The sequence below is a fragment of the Eretmochelys imbricata genome, chromosome 5, assembly GCF_965152235.1.
Source record: "Eretmochelys imbricata isolate rEreImb1 chromosome 5, rEreImb1.hap1, whole genome shotgun sequence".
NCBI lineage: Eukaryota > Metazoa > Chordata > Testudines > Cheloniidae > Eretmochelys > Eretmochelys imbricata.
This window is the reverse complement of record NC_135576.1, coordinates 88689951-88710653: the sequence shown is the minus strand read 5'-3', so window position 1 is coordinate 88710653 and position 20703 is coordinate 88689951. Positions and strand designations below refer to the sequence as shown.

The 20703-nt window shown below is 39.5% G+C and overlaps 1 protein-coding gene across 8 annotated transcripts in view; it reads left to right on the top strand.

Moving 5' to 3' along the window:
• ERCC6L2 (ERCC excision repair 6 like 2) overlaps positions 1-20703 on the top strand; it is a 102655-nt gene that overhangs the window by 12777 nt on the left and 69175 nt on the right. For 7 of the 8 annotated variants that reach the window (XM_077817463.1, XM_077817460.1, XM_077817462.1 and 4 more), the window contains 6 exons: positions 1676-1795; positions 9033-9226; positions 13649-13810; positions 15093-15300; positions 16808-16948; positions 20146-20259. In XM_077817463.1, the coding sequence (XP_077673589.1) occupies positions 1676-1795; positions 9033-9226; positions 13649-13810; positions 15093-15300; positions 16808-16948; positions 20146-20259 (939 nt within the window). The remainder of the gene's footprint in view (positions 1-1675; positions 1796-9032; positions 9227-13648; positions 13811-15092; positions 15301-16807; positions 16949-20145; positions 20260-20703) is intronic. The other variant, XM_077817464.1, reaches the window with a different exon arrangement.

Here is a 20703-nt window from a genome sequence, read left to right as displayed (position 1 = left end):
CTGTCAATAGCTGTGCTTTTTGCGTTCTGTTTGTTCTGGATGACCACTGAAGTGTAGCTCAAACTATGAGCCCCTAGCGTACTATAGAATGTTGCAGTGTATGTACCATATTACCTCAAGCCACCCACATTCCAAGCTGACAGATAAGCTGAAGTCAGCAGAGAATGCTTTGCAACTGGGGCTTAACAAGGTGACCTTGCTGTACTTCAGGCCCTGAATCCAATGGAGAAAGCTAATCCTCAGAGAATCAGAGGAGCAAGGACTCTATCGTGGGAAGCAGTGAGTCTGAAAAAGACTTTGGGGCCATTTTGGATAGTCAGTTGAATGTGAGCTGCCAGTGCAATGCTGGCCCAAAGGACTAATATGATCGTTGGATGCATGAACAAGGAAATATCAAGTAGGTGTAGGCAGGTTATATTACCGTTGTATTTGGCACTAGTGCAACTGCTACTGGAATGCTATGTCCAATTCAGATGTTCACAATTCAAGAAGGATGATGCTAAATTGGAGAGGGCTCAGAGAAGAGCCACAGGAATGATCAAAGTGGTTCCTAATCTGTGGTCTGTGGACCTCTGGGGATCAATGGTCACCTAAGTGGTCCGCGAAAGGTGGTTGTTACCATAAACAGTGGTTTTCAACCTGTGGTCCATGGCCCCCGAGGGTCCGCAGACTATCTCTAAGATTTCCAGAGGGGTCCACACCTCCATTCAAAATTTTTTAGAGATCTGGAAATGAAAAAAAAGTTGAAAACTGCTAGATTAAAAGATTTGAAAATATGCCGTTATAGTGATTGAGCTCCTTGTGTCAGTCTATTCAGTTTAACAAAGAGAAGGTTAAGGGGTGATTTGATTGTAGTGTATAAGTACTTACCTGGGGCCCCAAAATTTGATATTGTGTTCTTCACTCTTGCAGAGAAAGGTATAACAAGATCAAATGGCTGGAAGTTGAAGCTAGATAAAAGTAGGCTGGAAATAAGTTGCACATTTTTAACATTGAGAGTAATTAACCACTGGAACAATTTATCAAGTTGTGATGGATTCTTTGTCACTGGCAATTTTTTAATCAAGATTGAATGCTTTTCTAAAAGACATCCTCTAGTTTAAGTGGTAATTAATTCAGGAAAGTCCTGTGGCCTGTGTATACAGGAGGTCAGACTAGCAGATCATAGTGGTCTCTTCTGGCCTTATCTATGAAATACATAAGAAGTACATATTAATAGGATTGAGCAATCATCAGTTTAAAACCCTTCCTTTCCCTTCCCCAGAGGAAACTTTGGACTGAAGTTTCAGGTGGACTAACCACATCTTTGCTGCTTCTGTTTTCCCATTAAAGGACCCTATTTCCTCCTTTCTTTGGAAAGTTCCCAGGCATGCCCCTTCCATCGTTTCTCCCTATCCTCGTGCACTACATCTTCTGTATTTTTCAGGGATCTGTTTTTTTCTTCATCCATTAGCAAACATTCTAGCCCTGTAAACCATTTTTTTACCATCTGGCCAAGGGTAGATGATTCTCCAGAAAAAGGGGAGTTGAAGTCATATTTCAAGGATGAAGTCAACAAACACTGAGGATGCTTAGCACTTCCAGGATCGTGCTCTGAATGTCTGTTGTCTGAAGGACATATTCATATTTTGTTGCATTTTCTGCATATTCACTGTAAATTGCATTCTTTCTCTAGGTCATTTCGTTTCTGGCTGCAGTACTACACAAAAAGGGAACACGTGAAGATATTGAAAACAATATGCCAGAGTTTTTATTGAGGACCATGAAAAAAGAACCAACTTATATCCCCAAAAAGGTAAAAATTTTAATTGATATAGATTTTTTCTTTGATAACATAAAACACTTATTTTTGATAACATAAAAGTTGATGCTATTTTTTTTAATAAAAACTTACTTGCACTGCAAAAAATATGTTTGCATAAACCAGGTTTTGGGTGTTATATAGTTTGCATGTGTAAATACAGATGTTCATGGATTTTTGATAATGCAAGTCAACCTCCCGTTTTTTTTAAAACCGAGACAATGCAATATGTAGGTCTAGTATTTATTTAACTATGCAAAATGTGAAAATTCAGTGGGAAAATTCAGCAGGATGAATCTAATGGTCTAAGTAGGTAGTGAAGCAATTGTCCGTAAAAGGAAAATTAAATGTTATGCTTTAATACATCGTATATTGTGTACTTAAAAAAACATTATTTAAGTTGCAAAGTCAAGCACTTGACAGTTAGGAAATGCTAGTCTAACCTTAACTCTTCCATGTATGTCCTTTCTGTGCACTGAATGAGTCAGGTGTCCTATGGAAAACTACATGTGATCATGTAGTTAAGACCTATGAACAATGGAAGCAAGAAAAGGAAAATGGTTTATATCTGCAGAACCGAGTGTAATTTCATGAGACAAAGAAAAAGTATTTCTCCAGCCTAAGGGCTTTCCCTCTGATGAATTTCAAAATCCTGCTACAAATGATGGAGGTTTTAGCATGTCTCAAGAAAGATTGCAAGGATCTTTTATAACAGAAAGAGCTAGGCAACCTAAACATAGGGATAGCTATTGGTTCCCTTTATAATGACTGTTACAAGTTTATAGGTCTTTTGGTGGTTCAAAATTACATTGTATCTGTGAAGTTTCTATAAGCTATAAAATGTTGAATGGTAGACACATGATGATTTTAGAAGTGAGGCTATATGATTTCCTGTATAATCTGTTATAATGCTAGCAAATGGATAAATTATCTAAAAGTTTATTTTAAATGTAAGACACACCTTCATATGCCTACATTGAAAGACCTAGCTGATTTTCATTTGATTGAGGTGATTGAGTTGCAGGAACCATCTTAAACCATTAAACCTTTTATTTAAATACTTATCACTTAAATATTTTTAATGGTTGGTTTGTGGATCCGTCTTCTTTTCAGGGCTAAATAAGCTGCAACTTAATATAGTTGATTTTATGGGACTCATGTTGTAAGACTGCACCAGCAAGTTTGCCACTGTTTTAAAGTAATGGCACTTATAATGCTAATTTATATATTATTCTGTAGCAGGTGTCTTTTGATATTTTATGTGTATCAATGTGTACGGAACCAACATAATGAGTAGCCAATCCAAATTATTATATGGATAATAATTTCAGTTTGACAGTTCATGAGTTGAGAGAGTGGAATATGTCTGTAGAAAGAGAACTTCTAAGACACATAACTAATATTACAAGTTACACCTGTCCATGATATAGCTGAAGAGATGTTCAACTAAGGGTATGTCTACACTATGAAATTAGGTCGATTTTATAGAAGTCGATCTTTAGAAAACGATTTAATACGGTTGATTGTGTATGTCCCCACTAAGCGCGGTAGGTCGGCGGAGTGCATCCTGAATACTGTGGCTAGCATCGACTCACAGGGTGGTGCACTGTGGGTAGCTATCCCACAGTCCCCGCTGCCCACTGGAATTCTGGGTTAAGCTCCCAATGCCTGATGGGGCAAAAACATTGTCACGGGTGGTTTTGTGTACATGTCGTCAGTCTCCCCTCCCTCCCTTCTTGAAAGGAACGGCAAACAATCGTTTCACACCTTTTTTCCTGGGTTAGCGTGCAGACACCATAGCACGGCAGGCATGGAGCCTGCTCAGCTCAGCGCTGCTGTTGTGAGCATTGTAAACACCTCACATATTATCCTGCAGTATGTGCAGAACCTGGCTGGGAAATGCCAGCACAAGGATGATTGTGAGGAGGACATGGACACAGATGTTCCTGAAAGCATGGGATGTGGCAATTGGGACATCATGGCAGCAGTGGGGCAGGTTGATACAGTAGAACTCTGATTCTGGGCCCGGCAAACAAGAACAGACTGGTGGGACCACATAATATTGCAGGTATGGGTTGATTCCCAGTGGCTGCAAAACTTTCGCATGTGTAAGGCCACCTTCATGGAACTTTGTGAGTTGCTTTCCCCCGGCTCTGAAGCGCAGGAATATCAAAATGAGACCTGCCCTGACAGTTAAGAACCGAGTGGCGATAGCTCCGTGGAAGCTTGCAAAGCCTGACTGCTACTGGTCAGTCGAGATTCGATTCGGTGTGGGCAAATCTACCATGGGGGCTGCTGTGATCCAAGTAGCCAAGGCAATCAGTGACCTTCTGCTAGCAAGGGTAGTGACTCTGGGAAATGTGCAGGTCATAGTGGATGGCTTTGCTGCAATGGGGTTCCCTACCTGTGGTGGGGCGATAGACGGAACGCATATCCCTATCTTGGCACCGGACCACCTTGCCAACCAGTACATAAACCGCAAGGGGTACTTCTCAATGGTGCTGCAAGCACTGGTGGATCACAAGGGACATTTCACCAACATCAACATGAAATGGCTGGGAAAGGTGCATGACACTCTCATCTTTAGGAACTTCGGGCTCTTCGAACAGGTGCAAGAAGGGACTTACTTCCCAGACCAGAAAATTACTGTTGGGGATATTGAAATGCCAATAGTTATCCTTGGGGAGCCAGCCTACCCCTTGCTCCCATGGCTCATGAAGCCGTACACAGGCAGCCTGGACAGTAGTAAAGAGCAGTTCAACTATAGGCTAAGCAAGTGCAGAATGCTGGTAGAATGTGCCTTTGGACGTTGAAAAGCTCGCTGGTGCTGTTTGCTGACTAGGTTAGACCTCAGTGCAACCAACGTTCCCATTGTTATTGCTGTGTGCTCCATAATATCTGTGACAGTAAGGGGGAGATGTTTTTGGCGGGGTGGGAGTTTGAGGCAAATTGTCTGGCGGCCAATTTTGAACAGCCAGACATCAGGGCGATTCTAAGAGCACAGCTAGGCGCACTGCGCATCAGAGAGGCTTTGAAAAACAGTTTCATGACTGGCCAGGCTACAGTGTGACAGTTGTGTGTGTTTCTCCTTGATGCAAAACCACCCCCTTTGTTGAATTTACTTCCCTGGAAGCCAGTTCCCCTTCCCCCGTCCACCACAACTGGCAAAGGAAATAAAGTCCCTATTGTTTTGAATCCATGCATTCTTTATTTATAAAAAAAAAAAAGAGAGAGAGAGATCACTGACAAGGTAGTCCTGGTGGGGTGGGGGAGGAGGGAAGGACAAGGCCACATTGCTTATTGTAGCCACACTACAAATCAAAGCTGTTTGAATGACAGCCTTCTGTTGCTTGGGCCATCCTTTGGAGTGGAGTGGCTGGATGCCCGGATCCTCCCCACTCTGCGTTCTTGGGCATCTGGGTAAGGAAGATACAGAACTTGGCGAGGAGGGCAGGTGGTTATACAATGGATGCAGCGGCGGTCTGTGCTCTTGTTGCCTTTCCTGCAGCTCCACCAGATGCCTGATCATGTCTATTTGCTCCCCCATTAGCCTCAGCATAGCCTCCTACATGTTCTGATCACGCTCACTGAATGCTTCCCTGGCCTCTGCCACCGAATGCCTCCATGTATTCAGCTGTGCCTATTAGTGCGGGAGGACTGCACGAACTCAGAAAATGTCATCGCGAGTGTGTTTTTTTTCTGCCTTCTAATCTGCGATAACCTCATGGAGGGTGTTGATACGGGGAGCCTAGAAACATTTGCGCCTGCAAGGGGGATAAAAAGGGAGAGTAAAATTTAAGAAGATATGTTTCTGAGAACAGAAGGGAGTCTCTTTCACAGTGAACCAAGCCATTGACAGCAGACAGCACCTGTGCTTTAGGTACAAGGTCACATTTTGCCTTTTATATTGAGTGCCTGCCGGTATGGTGACACATCACACACAGCTGGGCAACAGAATTTGGTTTCCAGGCAGCCATAGTAAGCCAAAGAGTACGCGGGGTTGGCTTTTTCCGCCTTCATAACATGTGGGAATGGTTTCAAACCAGCACCCTCCTTTCCCATAGCAAGCAATGCCGGTTGGGTTTGCTGTTTAAAAGGAGTGGCTGTGGTTTTGGGGTGGATGTGCAGCACACCCCTGTTCCCACTGTGTGGCTATTCTCCGGACGATCCCTTTTAACCAAGTGCAAACAGCCCAGCATGAACAGGGTCCTTTTACTGTTCCTTTACAAAAATTCCTGTATTTCAACCAGGTGACCGTGAATGATATCACTCTCCTGAAGCTGACACAGAAAGATAAAGACCGAATGTTGCATGAATGCGGCCAAAATCCAGGACCATTCGCTGCCATGCTTTTGTGCTGCAGTGATTCCAGACTACTTGCTACTGGCTTGGCGTGGTAAAGTGTCCTACCATGAAGGATGAAATAAAGCAGCCCCCGCACAGAAACCTTCTGCAAAGGCTTTCAGAGTACCTCCAGGAGAGCTTCATAGAGATGCCCCTGGGGGATTCCCACTCCATCCCCAGACATGTTAACAGACTTTTCCAGTAGCTGTACTGGCCGCGAATTCATCCCAATTCTTCAGGGCAAATCAAATATTAAACACAATTGCTTTTAACCCCTGCAGTGTACTTACAAGTGTGCACTCACCAGAGGTGCCGTCTCCACCTTCAGTGTCCGGGAACCCGCCTTGGGAGGGTCTTAGCTCCAGGGTGATGAGAAGATCCTGGCTGCCGGGGAGAACGGATTCTCCACTTGCCTGCTGCGCATTCTCCTCCTCCTCCTCCTCCTCCTCCTCCGTGTTGCGTGAGATTCCCCCCTTGCAGGTGTCCATAGACAGTGGTGGGGTACTGGTAGGGTCCCCCCTAGAATGGCATGCAGCTGATCACAGAAGTGGCATGTATGGGGCTCTGACCCAAAGCGACTTTTTGCCTCCTTTATCTTGTAGCAGGCTTGCCTGAGCTCCTTAACTTTCACACAGCACTGCTGTGTGTCCCTGGTGTATCCTCTCTCCACCATGCCCTGTTCGATTTTGGCATATATATATATTCGCATTTCTTCTTTCTGATTGGAGTTCTGCCTACACAGATTCTTCTCCCCATACAGCAATCAGATCCAGTGTCTCCCATTCATTCCATGCTGGAGCTTGTTTGCAATTCTGGGACTGCATGGTCCCTTGTGCTGCTGAGCTTGCCACACTGAACAAACAGGAAATGAAATTCAAAAGTTCCCAGGGCTTTTCCTGTGTACCTGGCTAGTGCATCGGGGCTGAAAGCGCTGTCCAGAGCGGTCACATTGGAGCACTCTGGGATAGCACCCTGAGGCCAATGCCGTAGAATTGCACAATGCTGCGTCTGCATTACCCCAAATTCGACCCGAGAAGGTCAATTTTAGCGCTACTCCCCTCATCGGAGAGGAGTACATTAGTCGATTTTAAGAGCCCTTTAGGTCGACAGAATAGGGTTGGTTGTGTAGCTGCATTGCTTATAAAGTCGACCTAACCTTGTAGTGTAGACCAGGGCTAAGTAAAGTTATTTTTGAATTGCCTCTTTTAGTGTTACTTCTTATTTGATAATTTTTGCCACAATGAATTTGTATATTGCTTAAAAATCAGTGTTTTGGAAACCTACTGTATGCAGTAGTTTAGACAAGGTGGAAACTTCCCTTTGTGGTTCAGTTCCCTGAAAAGAAAAAGAGAGAAAAATGATGACAAAAGTGTCAATGGTATACAATACGCAAGTAATCCTTATTTCTCTTTTAGTTGGTGTAAACAAGTAATAAGTGTTATTGCTTGAAATAGGATTCTAAGATACATACTTTTATTTGTAAAGTTCTGATTTGTTCCTTTACCCAAAGTAATGTGCTAAATGGAAGCTTTTTAATATCTTGCGCATGAGTTGGTCCCACAATCCTTTGAGTGAGCATTTGTAATGGGACCAGGATTATAAAAGATTATGGTGGTATTAATAATACTTAATATTTATATGTAGTGCTTTTTATCTGTGTTTTTTAAACCAGTTCTCAACTGTGGTTAATTTAGTATTGTTCCCATTGTACAGATGAGAGAAAATTGAGGCACAGAAGTGAAGTGACTTTCCAAGGTATCACTGCCAGGAATAGAACCTAGTCTCTTGTTTCCCAGTCTTGTGTCCTATTCAATGGCATGTACAAATCGTATGTTTCTTTTTATAAAAGCCATGTACACATGCTAATACAATGTTCTTATTCTTCAATTAAGTCAAACGCTTACTAAATACAAAACAGTAGAGAGTCTTAAAGGTAAATTTGAAATACTTTATTAAACAATAATTCACAATTGAATACAGAGAATATCTACTGTATGGGAATATATGCATTGAACTAAAATACACGCTGTAAAAAGGTTGAAATCAGCTAACTGTATCTACCACGAACAATTTTAGTGTTCTGCATTTTTCCGGCAAAAGTTAATATCTCTAATACCTAAAATACATTTTAAAAAACAAATAAAATATGAATCAATATTGGCCTTTTGAGGTTAGTTGTAGCAAATATAGTTAATGGACTAATTACATAATTCAGTTGCAGGTGTCTTTTGGTTCTTCATTTGTGTCCATTCATAAGAACGACTGTGGTTTAATAGAATATGCAAGTAGATGGAAGAGAAAAAACCTGTATTCTGTTCTTGGCTATGCCATTAACTAGCTTTGTGACATCAAACAAGTTACTGAATAACTCCTGTGTCTCTGTTTTCCCATCTGTAAAACATTTTGTGATCCGTGGATGCACATTCTATAGAAGTAGAAAGTGATGGTTGGTGTTTTCTCTAACAATCTACAGTCATAATTTTTCTACAGTTCTTGCATTTCATCAGTTTTACTCTCTCTGTCCATATGAAGTAGATTTTTTTTTTGTAAAGCTTTACAGTATAACTTGAGTAAGTACCATTATTGCTTTGAAGCAGTACTCCTTCTGGGGACCATTTTACTGTATGTTTCCTCTGATGACCACACACTGTAAATAAACTTAGATTGATTTACTTTTATGAGTTTGTCCTCTAATTCTTCTCTTCCCTGTTCAGTTCATATAACGCTAAGCAAATAATAAATATCATTCATGGAAAATGATTAAATAGAATTCAAACTTTTAAATACTAAAACAATGCTCATTATTTTGATTTTTGCATGACAGCTCTTGATAAAATGTTTTTGACATGGGTTCTGCAGCAGTATAATGACAGCTGTTTGTTTTTAGACTTTCCTAATAGTGGCCCCTCTTTCTGTGCTTTATAACTGGAAGGATGAGTTGGACACTTGGGGCTATTTCAGAGTCGCTATTTTACATGGCAGTAGAAAGGACAATGAACTGAGTCGCATCAAGCAGGGAAAGTGTGAGATTGCTCTAACAACATATGAGACACTTCGCCTATGTTTGGATGAACTTAACAGGTAATGTAACATTTTCTAATGTTCATTTGTGCAAACACTGTTTTTTGTAACAGTCTACAGTGTTTTGGTTTTAAATTTTTTTGACAACTATTTAAATCCTGTGAATCTAACTCCTTACTGGGGGGTGGAATGAGGAGATACAGTACATCTATATCCAGTGAACTTATCAAACAGAATCTCTTTCTAATGGGTAACCCCCAAGAAGGTAGTTATTTGAATGATAGCTGTATTAAATGTTGAAATGTCAGGCAAACTAGTCTCTGTCTCTCCCATTCTGTCCCCCAAAATGACCATTAAAATACATGGGATGGCAGAGGCTTGATACCCTGAGAATCCCTGCCCTAGACTTATTTTTTCATTTGTATAATAAGATTCCGGGATTGTCACTTTGAAGTGTGAGATTTATATAGAATCAATGTGAAAGTGATGGGAACAGCTTCAAGCATGGTTGTGAGCTCTTTTTGTTCAAAATATCACAATGTTGAATCTTCAGCGTGATTTGCAGTCTGTTGAGTCCAGTTTTTAAGTTTTCAGCCATTTTGACTTTACGAATTACACCCATGTAAAGTCAGGCTGAGAGTCCTATTCCATTGCCATATCAGAGTTAATATCTACACCTAATTAGCATGCAACAATTTTATTGGTTGTATGAGGGAGACTGTCCAGATGGTTGATTACTGGGCCCAACTGCCGCAGTTTTTCAAAACCACCAACATAACTCTGCCCACACAGTAACCCCAAACACACACAGCCCCCACCGCCGGACACATCCCTCACTTGCCACCTGCACAAAACTCCCATCACTACACACACATTTCCTCCAATCTCACTTATATTCCTGATGAGAACCAGGTGGAATGTTAGAGTCCAAATGTTCTGTGGTGGTTGGAATGTGACACTTGATCAGAGGAGGTGGGAGTGACAGCTGTGTGGGGTAACAAAGAGGTGGTGGTCCCTCCCAACAGGGAGCAGCTCTGTGCACAAACTTTGGGGAACATGTATTTTTTAAGTTGTCAGCCATTTTAACTTTACAGATTGCACAATGCAAAACACCCAAACACAATACCCTCACACACATGAACTCAACTAGCTGTTATTCACCACCCATACAGCTCAACACAGTCTCCCAGTGCACACCCCCTCGACACAACTCAGCACAAATCTCCCAGAACACACAATAACCCCAAACACAGATAGCTCCTCACCGCAGCAAACACTCTTCATTCGCCACTCTCATAAATCAACACAAGATTTCCCAGCACAGTGCACATACTCTCCCACCCCCCCATACTTGCCATAAACTGGAATGGCAAAGCTGTGGGTCATCACTAGTAATAGAATATGCATGTGGGTTACATATCCCTGTTGCATGACAGAGGTCAGTATCCACTGTTAGTGGACCATACTTTAATTGTCTCATGGACAACGTACTCTCATCTGTGATCCCACAGACAGCCTCACCTCCCATTCATGATCATATATTTTTGTTGCAATACAGCAGTTGCCTACATGGAAAAGTAATGATAGGAAATGATTTAATATGTATTTATTTAGTTTAGAATAGAACTCTCCATCTCTCCCCCCCCCCCCCCACACATCCCCCAACAAGTCCTCACAGTAGATTAACTTCTGGTGTACAGTGCAAATAGTTGACACAGTGCAGTGTTTTTTGCCAGGTTGTGTTGGTCCTTTAATTCAGGAAACTTTAAGTAAGAGAGATATTGTAATATTTATGTTTCTTAATACCCCAAAGGACTTTATAGAATATGAGATCTTCCTGCTTTCCAATTTGTCTCTGCTATAGTTCATAACCTTGAGTACAATCAATTGAGCAAGTCAGTATTGACTGTTTAAATACTAGAGAACTCACAGTACAAACTTGCTGACAGCTTGACATGGTCTTGTAGTTTAAACAGCTGGGTTCACCTTCAGGACTTGATAACAATTTAGATTGACTCACAGCTGAAGAGATCCCTATAGCTATCTCTGTCAACCTAGTCTTGTTTAAAAATACTGTGGTTTGAAGTAGAGATGTGAGAATCTGTGTGAGAGGGAGGAGTAATCCCTATACTCAGATCTCTTCATGCGTGAGCATAAGGAATGATTAGTTGAAATTGGTTACTTTCAAATATGCTCATTCCTGTTCCTACTTTGCATCTAGCCATGGTTTTATCTCTTATGTTCTCTTGAGAGTATCTGACTTTTCTTAAAGTAGATTTTTGAGATATAGGAGGCTGACATGGGCTACTTGATTTAGAGTATTTTAATAGTACTGAATGAAGGTTCAGTCTTAAAAATAAATTAATCTAAAATAGATTTTTTTTTAAATGGAAAAAAAACTTTGATACTTTAAAATGTGCCTGCTCCTACTTGCAGCTGCTTGATTGTATTAAAGGAACATCAAACTTGAAGTTAATGTATTTTGAAATTGCTCAAAATATCATTGTTTCAGAACTAATCTTCTACCTGCTTTATAAATTTGAATTTAAATAAATCTCTCTGGGGGCTGGATGACTCAGGATTAGCAATGTGATCTGAATCATTTCACCTTTAGGTCATGGGGTTTTATTGTGTTCCAGACTGATAGTGACCAAAAGTTGTTACCATGGAATGGCTGCTGATATTGTTCAGATTCCTTTTGGAACAGTTGCCCATTATTCCCGTGCTGCTAGATATGCAGCTTTCCCTTCCACATCCCTCCAACCCCCCGATATCATTGGCAGTAGAGATATCAAAAAGAATAAACAATCCTGTCATCCCTACAGTTGATCCCTTCAAGTCATATTTCAGACTCATTGATAAGGATGTTTTTCCTGTTGCTGCTACCCATGCTGTACCTCTTGTGTGGGGAAAATGGAAAATTTCAGTAAGCAGTGTTCTCAATCTGCTACCTTTTTATAATTGTTAATTAACTTTTTAAAAAAATCTTTTAAAAGTGGAGTTAGTGATATTAAAAGCTGCTGGATTAATAGCCTAGAGACAGACAGCCTTTCTCTTTCACAGAATAGGTATAGCATGACTGGCAATAGTTCATATTTTTGGCCACAAAGCCTTTTCAGTGCGCTAAATTAATTTTTTAAGATAAGTCTAACCTTAGGAAAGGCAGGAGCCTACGAAAGCAATGCCATAGTTGGGTCCCTCCCAAATTCATGGTCCATTTTGGTCAATTTCACGGACATAGGATTTTAAAAGTAATAAATTTCATGATTCAGCTATTTAAATCTGAAAGTTCATGCTGTTATAATTGTAGGAGTCCTGACCGAAAAAGGAATATTGTGTGTGTGTGGGGCGTTGCAAGGCTGTTGTAGAGGGGGGTTGCGGTACTGCTACCTTTACTTCTATGCTGCTGCTGGCGGCAGCGCTGCCTTCAGGGCTGGGCAGCTGGAAAGCAGCGGCTGCTGGCTGGGAGCCCAGCTCTGAAGGCAGAGCCACTGCCAGAAGCAGCAGCAGCACAAAAGTAAGGATGCAATGGTATAGTATTGCCACCCTTACTTCTGCACTGCTGCAGCTGGGCGCCCCACGGCTAGGTTGCCTCTGAAGGCAGCACAAAAGTAAGAGTGACAATACCACGACCCCCCTAAAATAACCTTGCAACCCCCCCCCCCCGCAACACCCTTTTGGGTCAGGACCCCCAGTTTAAGAAATGCCTGTGAAATCTGTATAGTATAGGGTAAAAACAAACAAAAGACTAGATTTCACAGGGGGAGACCAGATTTCACAGTCGTAACATGATTTTCATGGCTGTGAATTTGATAGGGCTCTAGCTATAGTGGGTGGCTCAGCTAGCTGCCGGGTTGGAAATAGCCTAATTTCTAGTCATAACAAAGTAAATATAAACTACAGGTGAATAATGGATGAAAGTAATCAAATTCTCCTCATGCAAGCTTAAAAAACTTGATTAGTACAGTTTTCTGATGCATATTTTTCATTGCAGAGTTGATTTAATGCTCAAGAAAGGGAGCCAGATTCCTCTTAAACTACAGTTTAAGGCACACTTCCGTCTTGAAATCTGAGGATTTTTTTAAGAGAATTTTAAAAATCTCAGATATTATACCTAAGTCCCATTGTATGTGATAGTAAAACCAAATTTTTCTGTTTCCTGAAACATTATTTCTCTTGCATTTATCTGTGTGAGGGATCTGAACAAATTGATTATAGTGAAACTGAGTACACACAACAGGATGTAAAATACATAAAGTTAGCTGAAAAAATAGCTGATATTTTTTTTCACTTACAATAATATTAAGTGTTACTTGTAACATTTGGACTTGTCTTTGAATTTTTTTTTAAGTTGATGGCATTTCTTTTAAGTCACTTGCTTTTAGTCAACAATTGTGAGGAAGCACAGCTAATTCTAAGTACATGTTTGTGAGATAATGCAAGCGACAGCTACATGAAACTGTATTTCGTGTTGATCCACAGCCTAGAATGGTCAGCTGTAATTGTAGATGAAGCACACAGAATCAAGAATCCAAAGGCTCAAATAACCCAAACTATGAAGGCTTTAAAATGCAGTGTTCGTATAGGTCTTACTGGAACCATTCTTCAGAACAACATGAAAGAATTGTGGTGTGTCATGGACTGGTAAGTAAGAGGTTAATATTTTAATTAAGACTTATCCAGAGAAGTGACAGGGTGGTAATGGTGTGGGGCTCAGCAGTGTGCAGAAACTGTGCTATAGTAGGAATTCCATCACACTTTTGTCTTGTTTCTGCTGGAAGTACATGTGGTTTCCCACCAGGGCACTGCCCCCAAGCTGTTGCAATAACCCATCTTTTAGAGTAGTCTTAGATAGCTTGTATCTGGTAAACTTGGGGGCGTCCTCATCCCCTCACTCTTTTGGGTACTGGTAAGCAGGGGAGGAGTTCTTTTCTCTTATTATTACCCCTCCTAACTTCTTTCCAGTGGTCCTTCCTTTCTTTCCCTGGCCTGTGGTGCCCCCACTTCACCTCACATGTAACAGGATAAGAATAATTATTTAGCTCCCAGTCTCAGTCTGCTCCCTGCTTTGTCTAAAGTGCACAACTCACATTCATGTAGATAAGAGTGTTGTGTGTCCTCCTGATGATTTCTATTAATATTTCAGTAGTGCCCAAAATGTGCTAGGTGTTGTGCAAATATATAGGAAGGGACAGTCCCTACCCCAAAGAACTTTAAAGAGGAAAAAAGACCCCCAGATGAGGGAATAGAAAGTGCAAACAAAATAATCTTTTATTACTTACAATTTTAAAAATCTTAAATATGGAGCAATTGTGGGCTGAATGAAATGTCAGGAAGGGGATGAGTTAGTAGCAAAGCTTAATGTAAAATCCAAGCAACTAAAACATTAAGATGGTGTTAGAATGGATTACCCAATGGGGAAATGCCTAATGGGTTTAATAATTCCTGTTGTTTTCTTTAGATTCAGATTCATTAAACTATTTGATATCTTTATAACCTGATGGAATTAAAGCAGAAAGAATCAAAATCAACATTTTAAAACCTGGGTGCCTAAACTTTAGGTACCTAAATCCTTAAAATAAGCTCCTAAATAATAGTAACCTGATTCATAACACCGGTCAGCATCCATTGGACGTGCAGATGCTGAGCTCCTCTGAAAATTGTGTCATTATTACTGAAGAGCCTGTATGGGGATTTAGGTGCCTAAACTTAGGCTGACAGTGAGTACATGGAAAGGCTGACTGTCTGGAAGTAGAATGATACATTTCTATTATATACATGAGTCGTATTTATTCATTTAACTGCTGATGATTGATTTAAGATCTGTCACTGCTAGTCAGGAGTATTTCACATGCTTTTAGTCAATGGAAGAGGATATTCTGCGTTCGCGTTCAGCAAATAACTGCTGTTCTTTTATTTCTTTTAGGGCTATACCTGGACTTTTGGGTAGCAGAACACATTTCAAGAAGGAATTTTCTGATCCAGTGGAGCATGGCCAAAGGCACACCGCAACTAAGAGAGAGCTAGCAACAGGTCGAAAGGCCATGCAGAAGCTAGCAAGAAAAATGTCTGGCTGCTTCCTGCGACGTACTAAGGCTTTTATTAGTGATCAGTTGCCAAAAAAGGAAGACAGAGTAAGAGTGGCCATTTTTACAAAATACTAATAAATATATCATATCTTGGTGGTTGTTATATATATCGTAGTGTTTTTTGTATAGTTCATGGTTCTGTGGTCAGATTTTTCTAGAGTTCAGAGGTCCAGGTTGTGAGCAAAAATGCACATGCAGTAGTACACTTCATTTGTTCACATAATTACTATGATTGCATGTTCAGATTGAGTTATTTGGGCATGGAAATGCCCAGCAAGACATTTGACTGACCATTAACACATCCAGATGCTTAATTTATATGCACAGTTGTAATTATATGGCTAATATCCGCTTCACATTTCTGTGTGCAGGAGGTGGAGTCTGATAATATATAAATTAAGACTTGTTAAAAGCCAATTACTTTCAATCCTCCCCTTTTATGGTATTCATTTTAAAATTGTTTTTATTTTTTTTAAGTTAATTGTGACTAATTGTGGCTGTTTCTTTGGTGCTGACGTAAACATAATTTAAGAATTCATACTTTTTTAAATCATCATGACTAGGCCGTTTTGATGAATATGAGAATTTATTTAGCCAGCAAGCACAAATACATTTAATAAATTAAACACATTAGCTTGCAGCTGTTTTTCTAGATTTTGTTTTGCCCTTCATACAGAGCCTGTAATGATGTCATCCAAACTGTGTCTTCTAAAGGAAAGATTAACACAAACGTCAGTCAGGTGCTTTTCTAAATCTAGCGGGTTTTATGTCTTTTCATTCTCTTGTTAATGTGAGTATACGTTCAAGTTACTGTTGTATTATTATAGCACAGCATGGTGCTGCTGCTATGTGGGTGGCCTAAGTTCAGAAGTGATCTTGGGATTTTCTGTCTCCTGCTGGTTAAGACCAAAGATGTCATGGAGATGCCACCCGTGGTCTTTGGGAGGAGGGATAAGAGTTTTGGACACACCACTGTACAGATCCCTCCCCCGCCCCATTCCTGTGACTCTCAGTATCAATAGGTCTCTTAGATTTGACTGTTTTTTATCTCTCTGACTGTAGAAGTGTTCTACAATAGTTAGTACCAAAGGGTGGTGAAAGGAAAAGGCAAATAAACCATTCTGACTAAGTGGGCAAGAACCTTTATGGCTAGGTCTTTTAAACCTTCACTCACTCACTCAATAACCCCCGACCCCTCCCCCCCCCCCAAAAAAAAAAAAAGGCTAAAGAAAATGTAGTGGAAGTAAAACTGCAGAATGATTGATGTAGTTTGATTTTAATACTGCTAATAGAATGGGTAAAAAAAAATTGTATTAAAATTACCACAGTTACCTGTTGACCATATTTTCACACTTTTTTTCCAGCACATCAGCCTCCAGTTCTTCGTTGGGAGCAGAAAAATACCCTTTAACTACCTGTACATCTATCAGTTTATTTTCCATTTCCTGTAATTTTAGTATTTTAGCATTTTTGTGTTATATTCTTATTGAGGTCTTTGTTGTTTTTTCATGTATGCTGCATACAATTGTATTTTGGGGTTCTGTCTTGGCAGACGGTATACTGTTCCCTGACAGAGTTCCAGAAACAAGTATATCAGGCTGTGTTGGCAACAGAAGATGTAAGCTTAGTATTGCGAGCATGGGAGCCCTGTAGTTGTAGCAGTGGCCGTAAAAGGAAGAATTGTTGTTACAAAGTAAGTATTTTCACAGTCTAGATTTCAGGATGTACAGTAACTTGCATCTTTCCACCCTGCTGGTTTGGACAATGTGAAGGAATATGCTTCAGGGAATGACTGGCCCTACCTATTTTGCAGGTCTTCTTCCTAATAGATCACCAAAAGAGGAGTTGCAGAGTGGAGCATTCCCCAAAACCACTGTTCCTCTAGATGCACAGGCTGTCTCTCACCTTTGCTCTCACAACTTTTGTAGCAGTTGAGGGCAGAATAGAAATTCTTTGATCCCTTTTTATATTTGTTTAATAATCCAAGGTGGGGGATGAAAGGTACATTATTTGGTCATTGCCATTAAAGAGCCAGTATTTGCTGATAGTTATGACATGTTGGTGGCTGAGATTCTCACATTCTCTGTCTTTAATTAGGGTAAGGGATAGCGGTAGACACTATTCACAAATGATTATTTCTGCTAAGAAGGGGCTGTCTTAATCTGTATGTTATAGTTCACAAGGGAAAGTTGAACAAAAGGTAAATGTATATAAATACACTGGCAACAAAATCTATTAAACAATAAAAATTTGTTTTGAAAAACAGGGAAATCAATTTAAAGAACAAAACAAGGAAAATATACTGTACATACAGGAAAACTATTGAAAGACTGAACTTTAAGAAAAAAATGCAATTAAACTCCAGTTATAAATATAAATATAGTGTCAGTTAATTGGAGGTCATGGGGAAGAAACTAAAGTTAGTTATAGTTTAACTTAACTGTGTAATTTCAAGTTAACTGGGACTTAACAGTACCTACTGACCCCTTGTGATCTTCCACTCAGTACAGCCATTGCACTTTGCATGCAAGGAGAAAATATTCAGAAGGAGGCTTTGATAAGAATTCTTTTTGTCAGTTTAAACTCAAGAACTGCATCCTGGATGGTTACTTCAGCAAACCCATAACCTTGTCCCTTAAAATGTCCTGGGAGTCCTGATGATTACATTTAAAATCATTTTACTTCAGGCAGCTTGTTAACTTAAAAACCTAGACAAAATAAATCAAACTGATTGAGACACAGGTCATCTGTAAACTATTGGTGGAAGTGCTGTGATGGAAGTTGCCTCAAGCTCCACTGGTGTTGCTGTTCCCTGAAGTAGTAATTGCTGAAGACTTCTTGTCTTTTGTCTGCTTTGAATGTATTCTTTTTTATAATTTTCAAAATAATAAACTGCACTCTTTTTGGCTGGTTGGTATTCTTCCCAGTCTTTACTTCTCCAATTTAAAGCAATGCATTTTTTTTCTAAATTTCCATGTATTCTATCTTTACATTAAATACTCTGTTGTTTTGTCAACTTCCCTGTTACTTTTAACTTACTGCAGTCTCTCACGTTTTCTTCCATGTACCCTATCACCCTTTATTGTCTAGGCATATCTGTGTCTCCAGGTCACTCAGTTTGCTCTGCCCTTGACACCCATATTTTAAGAGCTGTTACAGTCCGGGTTGAGAGTGTTATGGACAGCTTCTCTCAACCAACTGATTCAAATTTTAAGAATGGAAAAATTTAGATTGGATATCAAGAAAAACTTCCTTACTTGAGCTGTATTAGGTTGTGGAATAGCCTTCTTAGATCTGTGGTAAAACATTAGAAAAGGTACAGTCGGGAACAACCTGCATGGATAGGGGGATGGACTGAAGGACCTATTAGCTCACTTCCAGCTCTAAGTAATAGCAATAAATTCAAATTATAAGCATACATTTGTATTTACTCAGCAGAAGTTGTCCTGTAATGGAAAATCATTAGTCAAATACACACTTTACAATAATAGTAAAATGAGCACATAATACTGGCCAATGACACACTTTTATATACTGTATTTATTCCTCATGTACATTATAAATGTTTTTCAGCTTTGCTTCAGTGTGATAACCCGATCTATTTTATCTCTTGTTGAAATGCTTTTTACAGTAAGGCAGCTTTTGGATTGTTTATTTTATTAATAGATTTTACGTTATGAAGTTGTGCTGCTAGTTTTTCACTAATTTTAACATTAGCTGTTTCCATGCTTCTATGTCTCATGATGTTTTGTAGAGAAAAGTGACCCTCCATTTCATTCAGTTCGCTAATGACACCTGAAATTACTGGAAGCCCTTGGCCACATCCTGGATGCTTAAGTGTAAAATAGATTGCTATAGAATAACTTCCTGAAGTTACCCATGAAATCTAGCAATTTGAAAGGTTGTAGGGGGAAACATGATTGAGCACTAGTTAAAATGTTATGGTAGGCATTTAAGAATAATATTGGAAATGGAGTGCAAGTGCTAAAGCTGTCATTTTTATTATTTGTCAACTAGTGACTTCAGTGATATGCTCTGACTGTTATTTTTGGCATATTCACATATTTAAAGTCAGTCAGCCATAACCAGGAAAACACAGTTATCTGATGTCATTGCTGATGCAGTAGAAAACCTTGCATAAACATTTAAAGACATTTTAATTATATTTTTTTATTATTATATTATTTTTATCATTTTATTATTAATTTATCTATTTAAAATATTGTTGAGTTTCTTTTCAGAAAGAAAACTATTAGCTGTTGTTGTGTAAGATGCCATTAAAACAACTGTGATTTAAATTTGATTTTAAATTGTTTGTAACATTTCCATTTCTGTTTTTCATATGACATGTTACATGGCATCTTGGTTACCCTAACTTTCTATAAATTACATGTTCTGTAATATGTAAGAACAAATATAAACAACATTGTTGTCTTGAAGCAGAGGCGGTGCTAGCAGGAGTATTTTTGGAACCGCACACACACAAAACATACCAATAATTAATAAGGGGCCCCCTTGAGCTGCTCAGGGCCCTAAGCAATTGCTTAGTTTGCCTATGCCTGGCATCGGCTCTGAAGAAATCTTTTCTGTTAATGCTATTTGTTACAAAATGCAGGAAAATTGTAAGTATTCTCTGTCATGCTGCATTTTTAACAAAATCAATAAGGTTCCCATATTAATCTATGTAGAAGAGGTTTTAAAAAATACTTGGAAATCGCAAATACACTTTCTGCTGAAAATGGTAGTTCTCATCTTAGAGTTTTAGAACGCTGATTCTGCCAGTTGCCAATAAATGTGGTTAGAATATCTATAATTGTAGGATAGTCACATTTTTCTAGGTTGTTTGCACCTTTAGGAAGCATTATTGCTTTTTTTGTTTTGTTTCTACAGACAAATGCCCATGGTGAAACAATGAGGGCACTGTATTTCAGTTACCTGACAATCCTTCGGAAGGTTGCTAATCATGCTGCTCTACTACAGACAGAGAACACCAGCAAACATCAGGTTGGTTTGGGTCTGCCTAAAGAGCAAAGTCGTGAAACAAAGGGAGAAACTTTTTAGTGAAAAGGTCTTATTGTAGCAGCTAGCTATAATTGTGATGGCCACTTCTTTTCAACTTTATTTACTCTCATCTTTTTGTCTAGCTAGCAGGAATTGAAGTATTTTGGTTAGTGCGTGGTGTCTGATCCTGCTCCCATAAAATCGAATGGCAAAACTCCCATTGACTTTTATAGTGCAGGAACAACCCTTATTCAGTAGTTTTCAACGGTAGCAATATTTTTCATTTAGTCACGAGTAATTTTTTAAGAACTGAATTCTGGTGATGTTGGGGGAACAGTAGATAAGTAGACATTTTAGTGTTCAAATAATGTCAGAGGTAACTACTTGTAACATATTTGTTTATCAAAAGAATTTCTCCAGGGTTGGCTTCCTTGTAAAAATAGAAAA